General features: G+C 44.0%; 1 protein-coding gene across 7 annotated transcripts in view; it reads right to left on the bottom strand.

Moving 5' to 3' along the window:
• The window catches only part of HECTD4 (HECT domain E3 ubiquitin protein ligase 4), a 157,120-nt gene that overhangs the window by 38,846 nt on the left and 94,904 nt on the right, over positions 1–23,370 (bottom strand). For 6 of the 7 annotated variants that reach the window (XM_045844468.1, XM_045844502.1, XM_045844478.1 and 3 more), the window contains exons 33-48: positions 22,962–23,108; positions 21,884–22,068; positions 20,494–20,647; positions 19,318–19,598; positions 18,919–19,108; positions 17,668–17,749; positions 16,437–16,639; positions 14,812–14,947; positions 13,427–13,609; positions 12,787–12,951; positions 12,238–12,407; positions 11,169–11,284; positions 5,167–5,270; positions 3,029–3,190; positions 2,761–2,909; positions 2,430–2,509 (exon numbers count right to left, since the gene is read on the bottom strand). In XM_045844468.1, coding sequence (XP_045700424.1) covers positions 2,430–2,509; positions 2,761–2,909; positions 3,029–3,190; positions 5,167–5,270; positions 11,169–11,284; positions 12,238–12,407; positions 12,787–12,951; positions 13,427–13,609; positions 14,812–14,947; positions 16,437–16,639; positions 17,668–17,749; positions 18,919–19,108; positions 19,318–19,598; positions 20,494–20,647; positions 21,884–22,068; positions 22,962–23,108 — 2,507 coding nt within the window. The remainder of the gene's footprint in view (positions 1–2,429; positions 2,510–2,760; positions 2,910–3,028; positions 3,191–5,166; positions 5,271–11,168; positions 11,285–12,237; positions 12,408–12,786; positions 12,952–13,426; positions 13,610–14,811; positions 14,948–16,436; positions 16,640–17,667; positions 17,750–18,918; positions 19,109–19,317; positions 19,599–20,493; positions 20,648–21,883; positions 22,069–22,961; positions 23,109–23,370) is intronic. The other variant, XM_045844486.1, reaches the window with a different exon arrangement.

Genomic DNA, 23,370 nt, shown 5'->3' with positions numbered 1-23,370 from the left:
CTTTGTTTTTATTTATTTGTGCCATTGAATACCTCTGAAAAAGACAGGAGGTAATGTACTGTATTTAAATAAAGTAACACTAGAAGTAAACAATTTTAGAAAGAAAATGTCTAGAAGAAGAGAAATGCCTAGTGTCTGAGTTAAGTTAGTTACCATAATTTACACATTAAATTTTGCCTTTATTTTCCTGGCAGCCCAAGACAAAAAGGGAAACCACTGGGTATGATTTATTTTTTTAAGATTTTTATTTATTTACTTTCAGAGAGAGGGGAAGGGGAGGAGAAAGAAAGGGAGACACGGACAGGTTGAGTCTCGCACACCTGAAACTGGGGACCTGGCCCGCAACCCAGGCGCGCGCCCTGACTGGGGATCCAACCGGTGACCCTTCGGTTTGCAGGCCGGCACTCAGTCCACTGCGCCACACCAGCCAGGGCTGGGTATGATTTTTAAACGGACAAATATAAGTTTTTTTCTTTTGACACATGTAAGATTACTAATGGCATAAGGTAAAAAGGTAGTATTTTCCCAGTAAATTTGTACAAGGCTTAGGAACATTCTTAAAAATGTAAGTTAAGTCTCAGCCCACAATGTAGCCTGAAGGGGTGTCGTTACAGCACACATGCCCCCCACTTCCACGTATTTAAGGCGCTTTTACAGGAAGCTGAGATGACAGAAGCCCTGCGGCTTCCCTGTGAGGCGCCTGGATACTGGGACAGAGCTTAGGGACCCAAGAGGAGCGTGTCCACTACATCAGCGCTCTGAAGGTGGCTGCTCCGGAGAAACTGAAGCTTTATAATTACTCTATTGTTGCAAACTCTCCAGTTAGTGCTTAAAATGCTATGATTCTGCTTTTCATCACAGGGTCTGATACGTCTTGGATGCCACACTGGGACTGGCTGCCCCGTGGCGGGGGGTGGCCATGGCTCACCACGGCACCCCTGAGGGGAGGAGCGTGCCCAGCACAAGGGCGATGCTCAGTGAGCATCTGCTGATGAATGGACCCCGGAAGTGTCGGCATAGAGATCAAGACTATGTTGTCAAAATCACATGAGTACCCAATTCCCACTCGAAATGTTCTCCAGGAAGAGGGTAGCTAGCATGTGTGCCTGCGGTCCAGTCCAAAATACTTTCAAAAGCCAAAATGTGATCAGACAAAACAAATGACAGTAACAAACAACAAAAAACTCTGACTGTGGTTCCCCTGTCCTCCTCACCTCTCTTTGTGCTTAAAGCACTTCCGTATGTACTTGGCTGTGATGTCACAGCTCTGCTCTATAAAGTTAGAGAGAAATAACTGCCAGGGAATGACTCCCCAGTCGTAACTAAATCATAAGTGAAAACAGTACCCACCCCCCCCGAAAAGTGCTATTTAACAAGCGGTTCCCTCGAGGATGATGGCAATATGATGCCCAGACAGCTTCCCGGGGCTGCCTCCTGGGCGGAGCGATGTGGTATTCCCTAAGCATCCAGATCACCTACCACATGCAACAATTTCAGCTTCCTCAGAGATGATGCTAAGATGTGCTGTCTGAAAACAAGCAGCCAACACGTTTGGCTGCTGCTAATGTTAGAAGGAGAACGCCTGTACCTTGCTGCTGCTGGAGCAGGCAGGACTGATCCAAATTCATCTATTACACAGATCAAGTTACTTACAAGGAGGCCAAAAAGCAGGAGGGGAAAAGACCTTTTTTTACCTGAACCGATTACTTATGTGACTGGAACATCATGCAGAGCATTTGTGGAAGCTGGATCGGACGTTCAGGCTGTTAAAGCAACGTCTGCAGCACGTGTCTACATGTCGTGTGACTGCACTTCACAAGTGCCTTGCGGCTAGGGGCAAAGTTCCCTGTATTTGAAGCTACTTACCTGCTTCTCAATAGCAAGCTGATGAAAGACCAAACTTCAGAAAGAAGCACAATCTCAGAATTTTCTCACGGTGGAGGAGAGGAAGTAAGTATGACTCCTAAGGCTCCAAATGGAGGCTCTAAATGATAACGGCCTCATAAAATGACAGGTTCAGAGTAAACTAGGGAACAGCAATGACAAGGGTTTGGTTTTCACTAAAACACAAATTGCTGGCCCTGACTGGTGTTGCTCAGTTGGTTGGGTATCATCTCACAAAGCTAAAGTTTGTTGGTTCAATCCCCAGTCCGGGTACATGCTTGGGTTGCAGGTTCGGTCCCCAGTTGGAGCATGTATGAGAGGCAGCCAACTGGTTTCTCGCTCACATGGAAGTTTTTCTCTCTTTCTCCCTCCCTTCCCCTCTCTCTAAAAATAATAAATAAAATCTTAAAAAAAAAAAAAGACACACTGCTTACTTCCAGTTGCTAAGTTCATTTAATTTTTAAACTTTTAACCTACTTAGACCAAAACCTGGGGACAAGAGAAATCCAGAGGTTAAAAAAAAGAAAACCGCCCGCTGCACTCACCAGGAGAGAGAGTCACATCTAAGCGCACGCTCTTCCACTGCAGTAAACTGGAGCCATTGTAGTGCACGGCCCGGCCATTGCTACAGAGAGAACGAGGGGCGTCAACGACAGGGCTACCCGCAGGCGTGGAGGCAGGCGGGTGAGCAGGTGGAGAGGGTTCAGCAGCATGAGAGTAATCAGGGGAGAAACTCTCTTTTCCTAAACGTGACCATATTTCCAACTAGTATTTTACATTTTGGAAGGTAGTGATTGTAATGGTACTACTTTACTATTAAAGCACCCAACCCACTTTTTTTTTTTTTTTTAAGTAACAGCGATAGTAGCCACTTACTTATGGAAAAGACAAGTGCCCACTGGATTCGTCCAAGCCCCATCTCGTTTTTCTGCTTCGGTAGCAAAGCCAAAGGAAACTATTGGTCCGGTATCGTCATCAGTATCTCCATAGGAAACAATTTCAATTTCCCAGTAAAACGATGGGGCCTGAAGAAACACCAGGAGTGGGCAGACAATCAGAGGGCTCAACCCGGGTGCTTGAACTTGCTTTTTCTTTCAAGTTTGAAGGAAACGGGAGAAAGCCAGCATGTCACGTGGCTTCTCACCTGGACGGGCAGCGGCGAGGTGGCGTAGATGAAGGTGCCCCGGGGCAGGCCACCCCCGGCGCTGGGGTCAGCCAGGAAGGTGACGGAAGTGAGGTGTGAGGAGAACATGCAGGCCCGCACGGGCGGGAACACTCTCGAAGGGCTCCAGGTTATCTCTTTGGGCTGCAGTGGGGAAAACCTCAGTCAACAGAACTGCAAACACAAACGCCTTTTCACTCTCTCAAAGAAGAACAATAATGTTCATTTAATAGCATATCTTTTTTCCCCAAAGGAAACTTTTCTTGATTTAAAAAAAAGGCAGTCTCCTTCCCTATGCCCAGCCTCGCTCTCTAGAAACAATCCCTCCCAGCTCCTTTAACTGTTAATTCTGATACTTAACCTCTACATTTCTCCTTCTATGCTTATAACACTATTTTTAATATCCTGTTAAGACAACATTTATCCTATATTATGACAAAGAGGTTTTAACTCCCACCTACCTACTTCTCCTCACACATGTGTACACACACCCCCTCACACTCCCAGTGCAGTTAGAGGACACGTTTCAGTTCAACCAGGAATCAGGTTTTATATTACTATGACTTAATATTCAGCTCAAAGCAAAAAGGAGTACCGTAATATGGTTATACTTCCTTTTTTCATTGTTAGATTAATTGCCTTATTTTTTCACTTTCATAGTTTTTTTTTAATTTTTTTAAAATTTTATTTTAATCATTGTTCAAGTACAGTTTTCTCCCTTTTACTCCCATTCCAGCCCACCCACCCAACCCTCCCCACTTTCATAGTTTTTAATAAATCTAATCATAAAATTTCAAGCTTCTCTATCAGATAAAAGCATATTTTTAAAATCCCTCCATTTCACTTCTATCCTAAAGAAAGAACTGAGAGCCCTGATCAGTGTGGCTCATCTGATCAGCCATCAGATGATTGGCGGGCCATTGTCCTGCAAAGCTAAAGGTCGCAGGTTCGCTTTCCGGTCAGTGCATGTGCCTGGGTTGCAGGCCAGGTCCCAGGTTGGCGCATGTGCAGGAGACAACCAATCAATGTTTCTCTCCCTTTCTTTCTCCCTTTCCTTACCTTCTCTCTAAAGATAAATAAATAAAATCTTTTTGAAAAAGAAAGAACTGAAAGATGCATGCAAAGATTAGCTCCAAGGACATTCAGATTACGGTTAGTGTGAAAGCTGGAGACAATGTGGATTTGCAATAATAATAAAAGCCTGAATGGGTAAACCGAGGTGCATGTATATGCTGGACTATTTTTGACTAGTTCATGTGGAAACGTACTCATTTACAGAGGGGGGAAAAGCTAGACACAGAACAGTATGGACTATAGAAACCCATTTTTGTTAAAAAAAAATTACAGGTAACTAGAGATGTTGAGATTTCAGGTGACATTTCTTTTATATATGTATATATTTAAAAAAAATTTTTTGGAATTAATTTTAAACCTATAGGAAAACTGCAAGAACACTGCAATTTTTATATTCTCTTATTTAGCTGCATTAATATTTTTGAAATATAATTTATCCACTTTAAGTGCACAAGTTAAATGGTGTTTAGGACATTCAGAGTTGTGCAAACATCACCAGGATCTAGTTTTAGAACATTTTTGTCCTCCTTGAAAAAACCCTTGCCCGTCAGCAGTCACCGCATCCCTCCGTCCCCCTCAGCCCCGGGCAACCATCAGTCTGCTTTTGTGTCTGTGGATTTGCCTGGTCCGGACATTCACATGAATGGAACCACAGACATCACATTTTATGCATTCGCTCATCAGCTGATGGACATTTAGGCTGCTTCCACTCCACCTATCATGAATAGTGCTGCCCTTCAGGCACAGTCACAGACATGCCAACTGTTCACGTTTCACCACTTTTCTTTGTAATCATTCTCTCTGCACATTCTTTTGGTTATGAGACAGACTATAGGCATAGAATTTTGAAAAAATTTTCTTTTTCTGTTATTGATAACACAGAAATGTATAAGTTATTGAGCTCTGCTCCTCTACCTGTCACTGCAGTACACACCTCCAAACAGCTTTGCAGACGCTCATTCTAAATACCGTTAACGTGCTAGTCGGCGTTGGTCAGAGCCGCCTGCCGCATCAGGCAGGAGGTGTGGGGACCACACAGGGCTCACCTGTCTCCGGTCGGCCTGCAGGGGCGGGGGCGGGGGCCGAGCACAGTCCCGGTAGAGCATCCTCAGCCGCTCACACTGCACCTCCACAACTGCCAGTCGCTCTCCTGCAGGGGACACACCGAGTGTGTGAAGACAGGGCTCCTCCTCCTCTGGAGCAGGGTCAAAGCAATGCTCACGGAGATTATTCAAAATCTTACTAAAGGGCACAGACCCTGAGACATCTTTATCTACCACACAGGGCTCGGCAGCAGAGCCACGTGGTCAAGAGCATGGGCCCTGGAACGGGGCTGCATAGATGCAGAATCTGGCTCCGTGCTTCAGTATTTGCCATCTCGCTTCCAGGATGGGGGTAATGATGGGGCCTGTGCCTCATGGGGTGGTTGTGAAGATGAGACAAAGTAACTGAAGGGAAGCTTTAGCCAAGTCCTTAGCACAGAGACAATTTCAAATAAAAGCTGTTGCTACCATCTAACAAATAAATACTATTGTTCTTACAATCAAAATGGATTTTTTAAGAAAGTCCAATACCTATCGAACATCTATGAGCAAGGCGCTGTGGTAGGTGTTGGAGGGTACAAACTATATGAGCTGATGCCCCCAGTCTGGGCACAGAGATAAGACAGGTATATGTGTATGTACACACAGTGAAGAAAAGAGTACAAGGCCGTAGTGTGTTATTATATGAGGCACAAACACAGGTGCAAATGAGTGGGTGATGACTTAATCCCAGGATCCAGAAAGGCTTAATGAAGACAGCATTAAATTAGACCTTAGAAAGTATAGGATTTCAATAAGCAGAAAAGAAAGGGTATTCCGAGTGGCTTGGCACTATGAGAATAATCTTAGATAGGATAGTCAGACGTCTCTGGAGTACGTCATATGACACACAAAAATTTATTGAAAATGGATCAAAGACCTAAAAAAACCCCTTTGGTATATAACTATAAAACTCTGAGAAGAAAATATAGGTGTAAGTCTTCATTACTTTAGATTAGGAAATGGTTTCTTAGATATGATACCAAAAGCACAAATAATGAAAGAATATTATATAAGTTGGACTTCATCAAAATGAAAAACTTTTGTGTTTTAAGAGACACAAATGTCCTTTTAAGAAAGTGAAAAGATAACCCATAGAATGGGAGAAAATATTATTAAATCATATCTGATCAGGGACTAGTATGTCTAGAATATATAAATAATTGTTATAACTTGACAATAAATAGACAATCCAATTAAAAATGGGCAAGGGATTTGAACACATTTCTCCAAAGAAGGTATACAATGGCCAATAAGTACATGCAAAGATGCTCAACATCATTAGTCATTAGAAAGATGCAAATCAAAACCACAATGAGATACCATTTCATACTTGCTAGGATAGCTATAATCACAAAGATGGCCAATACCAGTGTTGGCTAGGGTATGGAGTAATTGGGACCTTCATACATTGCTGGTGGGACTGTAAAATGGTGTGGCCACTTTGGAAAACAGTTACTCAAAAAAGGAAGCAGCTCCTCAAAACTTAAACATAGGATTACTGTAAGACCCAACAATTCTACTCCTACATATACCCACCGGAACTGAAGGCATGTGTCCACATAAAAACCTGCCTGCGAATGTTTACAGCACATTCTTCAAAACAGCCAAGAAAAGGAACAGAACTGTTCACGGGCTGATCAACAGATAAACCAAACGTGGTCTATCCAGACAACGGAATATTATCCAGCCATAAAAAATAAGGAACCACCATTGATTCCTGCTATAACACAGGTGAACCTTGAAAGCATGATGCTAAGTGAAAGAAACCAGATGTAAAAGGCCCGCCCAAACTGTATGATTCCATTTATATAAAATGCCCAGAACAGGCCAATTCAGGGAGACAGAAAGTAGATTGGTGGTTGCCATGGGACTTGGGGAAGGACTACAATGAGGAATGGCTGTCTACTGGGTACAAAGTGTTTTTCACCAGGGGAGGGGCTAGAAATGTGCTAGAATTAGTGGTGATGATCGCACACCTCTGTGAATACATGAAAACCCACTGGGTTGTACACTTTAAAATGGTACACTGTGTGATATATGAATTATACCACAATTTTAGAAAAAGATGTCTTAGGAGGAATAAGATGTAGTCCAATAAAAGTGAGGTACAGAGCTGTTTTGGATAACAGCAAGGAAGATTCATGAACCTACACCACAGCGAACACAATGCAGTGACATGGATGAGAAGGTGACGGGAAAACTGAGGCAAAGACACACGAGGGTCAAAGTGGAGGCAGGCGCGAGGGCGGGCCATGAGGCGTGTGCCCAGCGTCCTTCCTTTCCTCCCGGGGGGCACAAGCCCAGACCTGTGTTCCCAATGGACAAATCAGAGAGGGAAACTGTTGAGCTGCAAGATCCGTGGAGCCCATTGTAAACTAGTCAACAAAGAGCCCAGCTGTTTCTGATAAGCACTTTGCAATAGTTTTGGTTAAAATGACTTAAAAATTATTCTGAGAGACCTTAAACTGGATGACACAATGAACTATTTGCAACAATGCCCTTATCATCAATCAGGCACAAGTGTCACGGAGACAGTCCGGTGCAGACGGAGGGGAATGGTGCCAGGTGAGAGGGAGCAGCACTCCTCAGGGAGGAGCGGGGAGCAGGGGCTCCCCTGGCAGAGCTGAGGCACGTCTTCCACAAGGGAGGCGGGAGACGTAGCGTGAGAGGAGAACTGACAGGCTAGTGCGAGAGGAAAACGCTCCTACACTTGAAATCTGAGAAAGCAATGAGAAATTGTGCTTTGGTCACGGTAACAAGTAACTGCCACAACCGGCTGTAAGCTCATTCTGATCCAGAAGTGACAACTTCACAGCAGTCACCGTGCAGCAGAAAGCCAGACCCTCGGTGACAGCCGCACGCCCCTGACGACCACTGCTCGAGCTGGGGCTCCAGGAAAGTAGCTGACGACGATGGGAACAGACAAGGTGTAGGAAGGAGAAGTTCCGAGAGTGAGGTAGATGTCTCAACTCAAGAGAGAAAGCACCCGACTTCAGGAGCTGCTGGTGGACACGGGCGGAAAGGGACACATTTCAGGAGCATTTCAAAGGAAGAATCAGATACGGCCACTACTGTTTGGTGTGTAAGGACAGGATGGAAGCATCATACTCGGCTCAGTGTCTGAGGGTCACCTAAAACGGAAGTCAGAGAGGAGAGCTGACCCTAGAGTCAGCAATGACTGCAGTTTTAACAGTGGCGTGTTCAGGAGGTGGGGTCCTTCTAAGAGGAGCCTCTGCGGGCTGGGGCCGGGGAAGGACTGCCCATGCAGAAGCCAGGACAGCTCGGGGAAGGCGGGTACAGAAGGGGGTTCGGGCAGGAGTCAGAGCACTGTTCCTTCAGGTGGCACTTGAGTACAGCTGTCCCGGGCCTCCTGCAACTTACAGTGGTGACTTTTGGGTAGAGCTTGGACCGCATTTTAAGCACGTTTCCCAGGATTCTTAATGAACTTTCAAAGTCTGAGGAAAAACCTCTGGCTTGAGGAATGAATGAATATAGGAAGTAAGGAAGAGGAAAAAGCTGAACCCGAGAGATTCTAGCTTCTGTAAGCATACAAAATAAAATTGAGAACTTTTTTTTGGTTTCTATAAGCCTTTTCTTCACTTTCAAAATCTGCTTTCTACGGTATTTCAACCAAGGGATCAGGTTAATTTCTCAGGAATATTTTTCCATGGGAAAAAGCTCAGCAGAGCTATCTTCCTGGATCAAATGAAATTAGATACTTTTCCTTGGACCAGAGAAGCTGTAAAATTGGGATATGAGTTAGTTAACATTACAATGGCTAAATCTACCACTTAATTTATTCCTGAAGTAAAACAGAAGGAATTCATTGAACTATTTCATTTTCGAGACTCCATGTTATTGCCTATAAATTTTATAACATTTTCTTATGTGAAATAAAAAAATACTAACATACTAAAAACAAAAATCAAAGAACTTTCTCCTCCATCCACAACCCCGAATCTTCTTTATTAAATGCCATTTCTCCTAAGCACAGCCTACAACTCTTTGTAGACTCGGAAAATCCACTGTTGTGTTGCGAAGTAACCCAGATGCTGGGGGAGAAGGGATTGTTTGTTATTTACAGGTAAATGACCGAGGACTCAGCACCTTTATAGTTTATGGCATAGGATGCTATTTTAGAATATAAATTGATGTGTATAAACTTATAGTCATCTCTTTTGTAGCAAGTAATAAGTACTACCCACACATTTCTTTCCAACCCTTTGTTACCACAGAGCTCTCTTCTAGTAGAGAAAAGGGCTCGGGGGGTTATTACTAAAAGCACATGAAATCACTGCTCGAAATTATTATGATTTCTAGCTTGTACACTATGTACCAAAGTTAACTTCACAGATTAAGACCTCGTTATTTCATAAAAGGTATAAAAGAGGATATTCAGAAAGAGCCCTATAGAAAAGCAAGTAATTCAGCACATTATATGTTTGATAAAATCATTTAAAAATGTCTTATATGCAACCTAAACCAAGAATATGAAAAAGTAGAGGCAGAGAACTAAGAACCTATCACAAGTATAATGCTAAATTATGCACAAAAATTTGGTTGCAAGTAATTCACCCGAGAAGTCTAGCAAACTCCTTTTCTTCTGTTCTATTTCTCACTCTTAGGGCCGCTCTGAGTTTTAACAACAGTCCCTGGCTCACTATGCTTATTAGAGGGAGGAGATTCGAGAAGCGAAACAGATACAGAATGAAGACAAATTAAAAACCAAAACAAACCAACAGAAATTGCTACCATGTGAAAAAGGACAACAATTTGTGGGCAGAAACAAGATTAGAGTTACTAAAAAAGCGGATGAAATCAGGAATTGTAAATAAAACGAATAAAAATGACTAAAAAAAGAATAAACTAAAACTATTAAGGAAGTTTAAGATTCATTTCTTTCTTACAGTTTATGAAAATGCTAGTACTAGAACCCTGGAGGAATGCTAATATAATTGTGGACAGTTTCACATACAGTCCAATTATATCCCTGGGGACAAAGCATGAATTTTCACTTGAAAACATCCAGCCAACTATCAATTTACAAGAAATCTGAAGACAAAGAGACTTATTAAATGACACTGTAGGGATACAATCGACAAAATCCAGACTGTGGGAAACCTTTCAACAAATAAATTCAAGGGGAAAAAAGAGACACTGAGGGAAATCTGTATTTTAAAAGAAATTTAAAAGATATAATAATGAATTACAGTGTATAAGCTTTACTTGGATCCTGATTACATCAACGAATGTAAAAACAAGTATGACTCTTTGAGAGAATTAGAAAGCTGAACACTAATGAGATATTTAATGATATTAAAGAATTACTGTTAATTTTTTTAGATGTGATCATGGCATACTGGTTATTTTTTTAAAAGAGTCCTTGTTTTTAGAGACACATACTAAAATATTTATGGATAAAGTACTGCCTAAAAATTCGCTTAGCAACGATCAGGAGGGAAAAGCGCAGGGGTCGGCTGTGAGTGACAGCTGTGGACACCCGGCGACGGAAGCACGAGGGTTCGTTACATCAGTCTCCCTATTTGTGCCCTTGTTTAAGCGTTTTCAGAAACACACACACAGATCGATGTTAGTGTACGCTCTTGACTTCGAGCTCATATGTAGCCAGTCACAACCGTCAGAAAGCACCTGCAGCCGTAAGGACTATTCACAGATAGTTCTAGTAGGGAAATAAATGCAATGAATCAATATGAATGGAGGGAAAAAAACATTCTGACATGGTCCTAAAGTTCAACAGAAATGCTGATTTCCTACTTGGGGTGTACTGAGAGCTTTTCGCTTCCATTTCCCAATCTGGGCGAAAGTGAGCGGCAGGAAGTGCTGAGGCAGAGCTCAGCTGTTTGGGGGGGGGGTGTGCGAGAACTGTTCACGTCCCACTAATCCAACTGCAATGTGCTCAGAAAACTCGGTAAGGTACGATCCCTTCCACAACAGGTACTCACCAGCACTGCACTCCTGGGCTACTAGGTTAAGAACTTCAACAGCTGCGGGGCACTGTTGTATGAATTCTTCACAAAATAAGCTGTCTTCTAAAAGCTGGGCCATGACCAGGCATGCTCTTAATGTTAAAAGATTTACAATATTTCAAAGTCATCAATGTTCATTCTCTAAAAAGTCAACTGTGAAAAACATTTCAATCAATTTTGTCCCCTAATTTACACCAAGGTTCAAACTCCCCCTTCCTCTTACTTTTTTCCTGAGCTGGGCTGGTTTGGAAATGCATAAATAACTTCTCTTTTCCCACACAGTAACTGCTGACACTGCACAGACCGTCAGAGAAGGGAAAAGTGGTTGTCACCTCCACTAAATGGAGACACACAGTGCTGGCTGAGAAGTCAGCACTGTCTCTTAAATGCTTTTCCTCCACTGCACTCCATGGACAAGATCAGTGTTCTGGGACTAAGAGGAATCCCAGCGCTTAGAATACCTGTATTTTTCTGATTCTTACCCAATTCAAAATACACGTGAGAGCTTTCTGAGAAGTCTCATTATCAAAGGTGACACTGGTTCCTGTTGTTTAATGGTAAATAAATGTATTTGCAGGAAAAGACTGCTTTTCTTTCCAGCACCAACACCTGTGAGCATTCCCTGCTCTCTCGTTATCAATTTGGGCAGTGATGGACCAGATACATAGTAAGGTAGCCTGAACCATTTTAAAAAGGCAAAGAACAAAGTTCTTTTACCAAAGCAAATAAGTGAAGCCTTCTGTATGCACTCCATATATTTGGATGATTTATTTTCAAATCATCAGGGGAAGTCATCATCTTAGGGGAAGAGCTAAACTTTATTTCAAAGTGCAGAAATTAGGGGACTGTGACAAAAGTTGCAAAAAATGGGAAATGCAACAAAACTGTAGTAAACATGGCACAAGAAAATGGTTCTGGTTACTCAGGTGGCCATGAACTTCACACTGTGGACCCACCAAGCCCGGAGGACAGGGCCCGCCAAGGACCCCTGCCAGTGTGGCCTGCACCGCCTTGGCACACGAGGGGACCTTCGGAGGGCGCTCACCTTGTTCTTATTTCAGCCAGGAGCCGAACGACGGCCATCACAGGAGCTGACCCATCTCCTGTTGCAGGAAGTGAGGTATGAATAGAGAGACTTCCCTCCTGAGGAAGCAACATGGACTGGACTGCCTGTACTACCTTCTCAGTAATGGACAGTTTATGAAGAGGCAATGCCTGATGGTGGGGGGAGGGGCACGGCAAAAAGTTAAATTCAAGTAGTTAGTTTATAAGAAATGAGGGTGTTATTACCTGGAGTTAATTCTTACAATATCGTTAAAAAATATAAGTCACCATAGAGAAAATTACAAACTAGACCAAAATAATTACAAATACAACAATGAAATATTGCTAACCAAAGACTTGAAGTTTGTCATTGAGATAAGAATTATCACATAAATGTGACTATTAAATAATTATCACCAATATATAAATACACATTACAACTAAAATGTAAGTAACCAAGTATCTGTGCTTTTGCACTGTGCATATTATTCATTACAGTACAGTTACCATTTGCAGAGACATTTTACAATGCATTTAAAAATCACCTTACCTCTGATCTTGGAACACAAAGTCTAGACAATGGAATAGTCAGTGTGTCTGATGCTTGCGAAGTCTTTCTACAGTCTATGGGTGGGAATCTGACTGTAGCTATACCTTCCTGTTCATTGATAGAAGCCACCACTCCGATGCTTCCTGATATTCCTCTACCTAAAACCTAGAGACACAGACGGATCAGCACCACCCACCGGCTTTGACAGAAGCAACTCTGTGTGACAAGTGAGAACAGTAAATTCACAGTGGTCATTATGGGCAGCACACTAACAGTTTATTAAAACACAGATACCAATTCCTGAACATGAGCTAATAATCGGTCCTACAACCTTATGCCAAGGTGATCGCAGTATGATTTAATCTCAAAACTTTCAATTCTAAAATACTGCCAATGTTAATGATACCACCAGACACAAATATTACAGTTAACAACATATGGTACCATTCTAACATTTACACAGTCTGCAACACAGGGGAGATTAGAATGCATGAGTTTCTCAGATTCCTGATTTAGCTTGAAGGACCAAGGATTTCTGTCCAACTGGGTGGACGATACTTGTCTTACAGATATGGTCGATTAACCAATGGATGTCTATATTCGGGGAAAGGCAATGTCTGGGGAAATGGTGGCTGGTTACCTGAACCTCGGACCCTATCTTGATCGTTTCTTTGAAGCCTCCAAGGGCACACAGTGCGGCAACAGCCTGGCGGGCGATTCTCTGAAGTTTGGCGAGTTTTCTGCCACTACTGCTTCCATTTTCCAGAATGCTTTCTGCATATTTCCCCAGCTGTGGAATGTACATCAGCGCACGAGACAGAACCTAAATGAAAGAAGCAGCCCATGCAGGAGGAGTTAGAGTTTCGGTCGTTCTGGTACTAGGGGTGACGAGTGTCCACAACGGGGCCTGGGCCCCAGGTACTGAAGGAACTGTGGATACGGAAGGGATGAAATAACTGTCAGGTACGACCACGGACATTCCTGCCATATTTGCCTGAGGAAATTGGACAGAGCTGGAAACATACAACCTCAAGATGCAGGAAAATCAAAGCGGTGTTAATAAAACCCCTAAAATAAAGCACGAATTGATCTGATGGGAAACCATCCCAGCACACTGCCTACATCTCGACACCTAATTACCTTTAGGACATGATATACAGAGTTCACGAGAAGAATCACTATGGGGAAGGGGACTTGATTACAGATCTCTAGCTTTCGAGAAACTGGACTATCACATGTAACGATGAACTACTGACAAGCACTCAGGAAGTGTAAATTGCACAGGGGCCTCTGTCGGGCTTAGTAAGTATTTTTAATGAGCCCAGTAACCAAGGCTGCATGACTTCCTAACGTCGCTGGCACTGGAACACAAGCAGGAAGGAGAAAGGAGGGGTGCCATTCTTTCCTGGAGAATTCTGTCTTGTCTTCTGCAAGATTAGAATTGTCAGCGACAGGAGGTGTATGTGAACAGAGTTGAAACTAGTAAATCAAGGCAAATTTCAGGGGAGAAACAGGTAATAACTAGCCAATCTTGGAAATCTTACTTTACTAAAAATGACCCTTGCTAGGCATGATTCAAAAACAACTCCAGCCCTGACCTGTGGATTGAGTGCTGGCCTGTGAACCGAAAGGTCATGAGTTCAATTCCCAGTCAGGGCACATGGGTTGCAGGCCAAGTCCTCAGTCGGGGGTGTGAGAGAGGCAACGGATTGCCATTTCTTTCACTCATCGACATTTTTCTCCCTTTCTTTTCCCCTCCCTTCCCCCCTCTCTAAAAATAAATAAAATCTTTAAAAAAAAAAAAAAAGAACTCTAACTTGGCCCTGCCCTGGTAGCTCAGTTGGTTAGGGCGTCAACCTGATACACCAAAGTTGCAAGTCTGATCTCCGGTCAGGCCACATACAAGAAGCATAAATGAGTGAAACAACAAACTGATGTTTCTCTTTCTCTCTAAAAAAATCAGTTGGGGGAAAAAAGTCTAACTTCCTTCTTGCTTCCTCAATTAAGCAATAACACCATACTAACCTTTTCTGCTGTCGTGGTCCATATCTGAGCGGCATTGGATTCAGGTGCCATTAATAAGCTATGCAGCAAGGCAATCACTTCGGCGGCCATGCTGTTTGCCACGTGGCCGCTGATGAAAGGTCGGACGGGGTCGGTCCTGCGTGTGTCAACAGGGAAGTCTGTCAGTGCCCGGTGCCATGGTTAAGACTGTACAGCAGCCCTGGCCAGGAAGCTCAGCTAGTGAGACTGTAGTCCCGATACACCAGGATTGTGGGTTTGGTCCCCAGTTAGAGTGCATACGAAAGGAGACCCCCTAAAAACCCAGAATTTATTTATACAAAATTGTGTATTTATTCTTACATGTTTATACTTTAGTCACTTTCAAAGTACTCTCCATCTGATGCAATGCACCTATCAAGATGTTTTTCCCACTGCTCAAAACAGTTTTTGAACTCGTCAATTTTGATGCCTTTTAGTGCTTCTGCCATTTTTTGTTTCACCTCTTCTACACTGACAAAATGTTTCCTTTTGATGACTTTTTTCATCCAGGGAAACAAAAAAAAGTCACTCGGGGCAAAATCTGGTGAACAGGGAAGGTGAGGCATGGGAGTCATGGCACTGTGGCCAAAAACGGCTGAGCATGCAGCATGATGTGGACAGGTGCGCTTGTAAACCACCCGTCATGAAATGGGCAGACGTGCTGAAAGAGTCTTCAGAAAAATTCACTGAAGCTGAACACAGCCTCTCACAACAATGCCAGCTGATCACTGATACGGATGTTTCTAGAACACTCACTTAGCAGGGGAAGCCTGCACCTCAAGGGGGCCACCCTCCAGAAGAAAATTCTGGGTTTTTTTGGTTGCCCTTCATAAAAAAATCAATGAATGCATAAATAAGTGGAACAACAAATCTATGTTTTTCTCTCTCTCTCTCTCCCCCTTTCTCTCTCTAAAATCAATAAATAAAAATTAAAAAAAATAATGTAAAGAAGTAGCTTTTAGTGTTGGCCCCAGATGAAAACATTTTCTATTCATACCAGAAAAAGCAGATTTCATTGACTGAGAGAAGGAGAAGCTAAGTGGTCACTAGGAAGAAACCCCCCTCTCCTAGTCTTTCTGGTAACGAGAGAACCCTCCGCAACGATGGGTCTCCAGCTCTGGACCGAGTAAGCCATCAGTGTCGGGGAAAGACACGACACTGTGTCTGCCCCTGGCTCGCAAGCACAGAACACCTGGCACAGACTTCCCAGAGGCAACACTCATGCAGCCTTGCCTCTCCTAGAAAGAAGCTGATGTGTACAGGTGGAATGGTGGGAAGCATCACACGGAAGGAGTCAAGGAAGCAGGACCAGAGTTCACTAATACCTGCTCCCCACCAAAAAAAAACCCAACAAAAAACAAAAATAAACTGTAGCTGGTGATTCCGGTAGTGGCCTTTCTCAGAAAAACAACCTTTGTCTGTAGGTTGTCTTCTCAGCTAGGTGTACCTCCCTATTCGTCCATTACCACCTCAGATGGGCATTTTAAGTCCTCAGTCCCCATTTCCAGCAGGTCAAATAGGTGATATAAAATTAAAACCCTAAAAAAACCCATCAAAACTAAATCTGAGGGGAGTACGGACAGGTTCCACCCTGTGGAAGGCTTTACCTGGCAAGTTCGGAGTTCCTCTCTCGGCAAATGGACGTCTGGGCGGTTTTCTTCTTGTCTCCTGTGGACAAGCCACTCACGGTCTCCGGGCTGACGGACTCCACAGGCGGCCCGACACTGACGATGAGGCCCGACTGCGCCCACTTGGTGGCCTTCCGCAGAGCAGCCGCAGCCTCCTCCGTGATCACCTCGCAGCAGCCGCCCTGGGGTCAGTGTGCAGACACTCGGTTAGTGTGCAGGCACGCCACTCCGCTCATCTCTCTGCGTTGTGAAGCCTGCTTCCCCAGCTACCGGAGCAATCCCTGCCTCACTTTCAGGCATTCAGATACTCGGGTATTATGTGTGGGGGTGAAGCTCCCTAAAACATCCTGGGTCCTCACCTAGACACAGATAACTGTGCGTCTTCTAGATTTTTTCCATGCAAGTTCTGAGTTATATAATCACGGGTCACTCTGCACACAGAATTTTTCCATTTATTTCTATCAGTTATCAAAATATCATGACTGGATTCCTATGTTGGCATATAAAGTTATCTGGCTTTAATTTCTTATAGCTGTACAGTATGTCATTATATGAACATTTAACTTTTATAATTAAAACATGGATTTTGATGATTTATAAAAATCACTACAATTCACATATAATGACTTCTGTAAGCAATCACCTAGTTGTGTGCGCACAGAGTCTATGCTGTTTACAAGGAGAACCGTGCAGAGCGTGGCTGTCTCTGGATGCGTGAGTGGCCCTGTTGCCCTCACCCGGAGGAGGGTGGGCATGATCAGTCTTTCTTAATCTGTCTGCCAGGTGAGAAATGACATATGGCTGTTGTTTTTATTCCCTTCCTTCATTTATATATTGTATAATTTGTCAGCCTGGGCATGTTTTTGTATTTTGATAGGCTATCTGTCTTTATTTCTTATTACCTATTATTATTCTTTTAATCACCTTTCATCTATTACCAATTTTAAAGTATTTTAGGCTGTAAAACTCTTAGAGCGAATAGAAACTTTCTAGGCCAAAACCAAGAGTTTTCTTGTACTTGTTAACATTAATGACAAATTGACTTGACTTCTCTTGAAAATGTCCTCATTAAGCTACTGACTTCAGTCATCACCCTGCCCCTTTGTGGGAACTGGAATTAATTTAAAAACTATCTTATGAAACCTGAAGCACGGCAAACGCTCTGTACTTGTGAGCCTTGTCAGGGCCGGGCTCTCCATTTTAGGGTTACCTTGGTCATGTCTCGGTCCATTTTCACAACTTTCTCCATGTTGGCGCCGGTGCCGAGTCGGAAGGGCCGTCCTTCGGAGCTGCTAGAGAGGGAAAGCGGAGGGAGGCCAGGCTCAGGCGCGGCTGGGAGGCAGCCCAGCCACGGTCAGGCTACCATTACGGGTTTTTAAAATTCAAAGAAAGAATCAATTTTTCCAAAAAGAAAATGATCTATTATTGCTTAATTATAGTGCTTTAAGGCATCAAAATGGCTGATTTTAAGTAGAAAGATCATTAAAAGCCCATGTGAAAATGATGTACGAACTAAGCAGCTGAACAAAGTCGAGAGTCTGAACCTGTAGTCAAGGGAAGGCAGGGCACGTCCGAGGCGCTGAGGAAGTGGTCTAAATCCCAAAGTGAGGGGACTTCGACGACAGCATGGAGCTGACGCCTCGGTGTGAACGACTAGATTTTCCTTTCTGATAGTTCAGCTTCCTCTGCCACCAAAATTATACTGTGACGTTTTGCAATGCCCAAGAATGCCTCTTGGAGATCTCTTCTTCTAAGCACTGACCTGCTCTGACCCTGCTTAGTTTACGCCAGCAGCCCATTAGTGCTTTCAGTTGCCATGATGGCAGACGGGGGACCCAGTTACGAAGATGACACCACCATCCAAGCATCCATTTGAAGGGAGGACTCTTCCGCCTGAGGCATGAACACCTGCTCTACATTCCCCTTGCTCCGTGGCAGGCCTTCCCGGTGTCCTGGATCTCGCTAACGGCCCCCACAGGTTTGTGATCACTGGGTAATAATGATATATTTCTACTTCCTTGTTAAGCAATCATACCATTCACACTCCAATGAATTAAAGCTTTAAAAAAGTTTATCTTATTTCTCCACCCCAGTCAATGGCATCCTTAAATATACCGATGGTTAAAGGACGCCAATAACATTGCATTATTCCTCCTCAAAGCCCAAGTCACACTGCAAACTCCCCACTGAACACAAACAATACCTTCTCAACAGGGTTCGCTCTCTGTTGAGTTTGGAGAGACAGTACTGAGCTGTGATTAAGTTGTGGGAAGAGAGGCCTGTGTCTGCATTTCAGCTCAGCCTCAGTTTCTCCATGGATAAGAACAGGGACGGCAGTAATAGTGATTACGTCTCAGATTTGCTAACAGGGCTGAGACAGCTGATGTATGCAAGGGGCTTAGCACAGGGCCTGTGACATGGCTAGTGCTTGATGACATACAGCTATCACAGTCATTGTCACCTTAGTAACGGCTGGAGAACTTCATGCGATGACTGGTCCTCCCGCTTGTGGATAAAGATGGAGAGCTTGCCATCCACTGCTTCACTCTCTTCTCCAGGATCTTTATCTCCTTTTAAGGAATTCTTGGGACTGGTTTTGGCCAATGTAGTATCCGGTTCCGAAGCGGTTGGAGAAAGAACTGTTTGACATCCTTTAGGCAAACAGAAAAATCGCCAATGCAGTTTGTGCAGGAAGAACACTGGTTTGGAGTCTCTCTTCCACCCGCTCTCCCCCTCTGTCCCTTCTCTGTCCCTTTTATCAAAGAAACACACAGCCGCCGTGCGGACAAGGGAAAGCTCAGCCTGACCATCCACAGAAGTGGGCACCTCAGTGCCATCTTCCTGTCCAAAAGCTACTCACCTGGGACCACGTAATCTGCCAGCTTTGCTAAGAGTAACGAGGCGATCTTGGATGCTGGGTCACTGGGATCCTCCTGCTCACTGTTCAGGGAGGGAACAGAATAGCTCCAGGGCGGGAGCTCCACGTTCCCACAATCTTCTACGCTCATTAGTGGGAGCGCCGCCCGGCACAGCTGCAGGATGATAAGGACCAGCTTCGGGGACGGGCGTTGGTCCAGCAGCAGGGAGAGCAGTTTGGACACACACGCTGGCTGGCTTAGGATGGCTTTGCCGATGTGACTCCTGGAAAAGAAGGGAGAAAAAGTACACAATGTTGGGGATGCTGGCCTACGGAAATTCAGAAGCAGGAGGTCCCTAAATGAGGTGAAACCAACGGATGACTTCAGATTTCATGAGGAAGACAAGGATTTGGCACTATGCTTTCATGAAGAAGAATGAAGGGTTTGGGGTGTTGGGGTTTTTTTTTTTTTAGTTATCTGACGAAAGCTCATAATTGACCAATAATACTTAAAAAGAAAGATTTTTGAATATTTTCTGACCCCTGATGTTTACTTAAATGAGATCCTATGGTTCAGCACGATTCACAGAGCACCAAGACGTAGACACCCACTCTACGAGGCTTACGGTTTAGTCTTTCATTCCTTTTTAAAGAGTACTTTAGACTAGTCTGGGATCTGCCACAGCTGAGCCCGTCCTATTGCACTAAGGAGAAAGCAGAGTCCAGCAGAAGCCAAAGAACCAGCAGTCCCTGTGGACAAGCTTTCGTGGGCCCCGTGGCTCACACAGGATGGCGGTAAACCTCCACAGAGGGCTTCTTCTAAAGACACTGCATGAGAAGGAGTTCATCACAGGTCCTGACTGATTATTTTTCAGTCTTGCTAAATGAAGGTAACGGTTTTTGGTTATTGAATGCAAATGCATAAACTTGAAGTCTAGCAGATGTTACCAGAGAGTATTAAAGCAAATGATAATATTTTGTAGTCATCTAAATCCTCACATTTTCAAACTACGTACTACTTTTCAATGACTTTATTCTGTACTGTTTCCCTTGAGGCAGGAGCATGACGGAACAGCCAGGTAATTTGGATGGGTCTAAAGACAAGGACCGCCCGAAGGAATCCCAGTCACTCAAGAGGAAAGCCAGCTGCTCCCTGGGCTCCGGCTGGGCCTGCCGTACCTTGAGAGATCGTTGAGGAGGCTGAGCACGTCCTGCAGAGCATCGTTCCCAGCAGCCTGGTTCCCACAGCACTCAGTCGCCCGGGCAAGGTGGTTGGTGAGAAGGCTGGACACCTGACGGGCCAGACCTGAGTGCACGGCCTCCGTGGAGCCGCCTGCAGAGGGAAAGACAGGAAAGGCCTGGTGAGACCCCAGGAAGCCGCGGCGAGCCTGCAGCTGTGGCGAGTGCTCCCTCTTGGCCTCCCTGTGTTAAAGCCCTCCGCGCTGCCTGCCCCTGCCGGATCCCTAGCACAGCTGTCTGTAGAAACCTGTGGCCCCACAGCACTTGTATTCTCCTTGGTCATGACATTGACTACCCCACAATTATCTGCTCATTGGTCTGCTTCCCCCATTGGACCATGTCTCTCAAGAGGAGGAACAATGCCTTATTCGTCTTATGCCTGGCTCTCAAGACAATAAAGTGTATGATGAATGAACAAGCATAAATAAGCAAGCTATATTCACAGCTGGGATATTATGTAGTAATTATCCTTCAAGCTTATTCTTAAAATCAGATTGGTAACTAAAAAATAATTTGAAAAAAGTACCTTGAAAGTGCAACTGGAAGACTGTTTCATAAAATATTTGTTTGGAGACTGTTAGCAGTGTTGACAAGAAAGAAACAAAAATATCTTCCTGATTTCCTAGGGTTACTGTACTTCATCAGGGTGGTTATTGACCACCCCCCCCCCAGAGCTTTACAGTGACATGATTAACAAGTAAAAATTGTGTATGTTTAGATTGTACAGTGGGGCTTTTTTAAAAGGTGTGCAACCTGATTATTTAATATACATATGTATTGTGAATGATTCTTCCCACAATCAAGTTAACACATCCATCATTTCACAGTTATCTTTCTTGTGTGAGTGGTGAGAACACTTAAGATTTATTTTCTTAGCAACTCTCAAGTATACAATAAAGTATTAACCGTCACGTGTTGCATTAGATCCCCAGATCTTATAACTGAAAGTCTGTCCCTCTGGCCAACATCTCCCCATTTTCCTTTCTCCTAGCCCTTGGTAAACGCCGTTCTACTCTCTGTTTCTCAGAGTTTAGCTTTTTGTATTCCACATGTGAGTGAGATTACTCAGTATTTGTCTTTTCGTGTTTGGCTTATTTCACATAGCATCGTGCCCTCTAGGTTAGGCTCTTGTTTAATGTCACAGTGTCGCTACAGATTTTCATAGAGTCATGCTGATGAAGAGGCTCTCGTGAAATCATTAACTGATTAAACCCAGCTGATGATGTTGTTTAACACAGGCTCTCTTTTCCCCATCCAGCACAAATACTTAATAAACAAACACGTCCACAGAAGAAATCAATGCACTCCAGAAAGGAATCCTGCTTCTCACCTTCTTCTTTTTCCCACTCAACGCAGCGGTTGGCAAGCACCTGGAAGGCTGCCCAGGCCATGGTGGCCACCTTCTGCTTCTTGGTCTGCTTCTCACTGGAGCTGGACTCAGTCTGACTGCTCAGGCTACACAGTCGATCCATGAGCTGGACAAGGCCACTGCGCACCAGGCACTTCTCCTCGCTCCTGGGCGGGCGGGAAGGGTTGCACAGAACAAACACGACTGATCAGCCCTCAGGAACCTCTCACTCAAGACTCAAGTTACCAAAGAAGCAGAAAACATGCTGGTATAGTTTTTGGCTATGACTCACAACACTACCATGTATAAATGAACACAGAAATATTTTTGTAGAATTAGGTTTTCCTTCATAAATAAGGAACTTTAAGTTCTGGTTTATTTGTAGAGAACAGCAAAATAAAAATTGATGGCATCAACTCAAGGTTGCCATAATAGAAAAATTACATATTTTTAGCCCTGGCTGGTGTGGCTCAGTGGATTGAATGCCGGCCTGTGAACCAAAGAGTCATTGGTTCAATTCCTGGTCGGGGCACATATCTGGGTTGCAGGCCAGGTCCCCAGTAGGGGGCGCATGAGAGGCAACCACACATTGGTGTTTCTCTCCCTCTTTCTCCCTCCCTTCCCCTCTCCCTAAAAATAAAATTTTTTAAAAGAATTACATATTTTATCACAAGGGGATTCAAAGAATGACTTCGTGACTGCTTGATATCTTGAGACTATTGACCAGATGACTAAGAGGGGAAATAGATGTGCACATGCAAACAATTTTTGCCAAATATGCAAGTAATCTCCTAGGGGCCTTTTTCCTTCCTTCAAATCTCTCCATTCTGTCAATGTCACATAATCTCTAATGGCCACTTTTGATCATATAAGAACTCAACAACAAGGAATTTACATGGTAATTTTAAGTGTCAGGAGGCAAGCTCATTTAATTGGGGTGATAATGTCACTGGATGATCACAGCAAAACAACTCCATTTTTTAAATTAAAAAATATTTTTACTTAATCGATTCCATTGTGGTATAACTCACATACAACAAAAAAGCATTTCCTTGCTCACCTGGTGTACGGGATGGTGCACAAGAGCCCAATGCTATTTGCACATGCAATAGGGTAACGAGCACACAGAGACACCACGGAGGTCATGGTCTCGCCAAAGGCTTCCTGGACCTGCTCAACCATCCCGCCACAGGTTAGTTCTTCAATTCTGTGAAGCAGAGCAAGAGTCAGCCTTCCTGAGCTGCACATAGCAAGAACCGTGATAGTGACTGCGAGAGTGGAGAAGCACGCCTGAGAAGCCAGGAGGGTCTGCCTGAATCCAGAACTGAAGGGACCTTCCTTGGAGGTCACTGGGGTTTCCCAAACTGCAGGACACAGACGACCGCGGGGCAGGGTTTCTAAGTGAGCCTCCACGACAATGCCCGCACTCAGCAGAAGTCTGGGGACTCCTAGGCTGGGTAAAGTTAAGC

Source organism: Phyllostomus hastatus, unplaced genomic scaffold, assembly GCF_019186645.2.
Source record: "Phyllostomus hastatus isolate PE091 unplaced genomic scaffold, TTU_PhHast_1.1 phas_contig_1162, whole genome shotgun sequence".
Lineage (NCBI taxonomy): Eukaryota > Metazoa > Chordata > Mammalia > Chiroptera > Phyllostomidae > Phyllostomus > Phyllostomus hastatus.
Note: the sequence above shows the minus strand (reverse complement) of the source record. Positions and strands in the feature narration are given on the sequence as shown.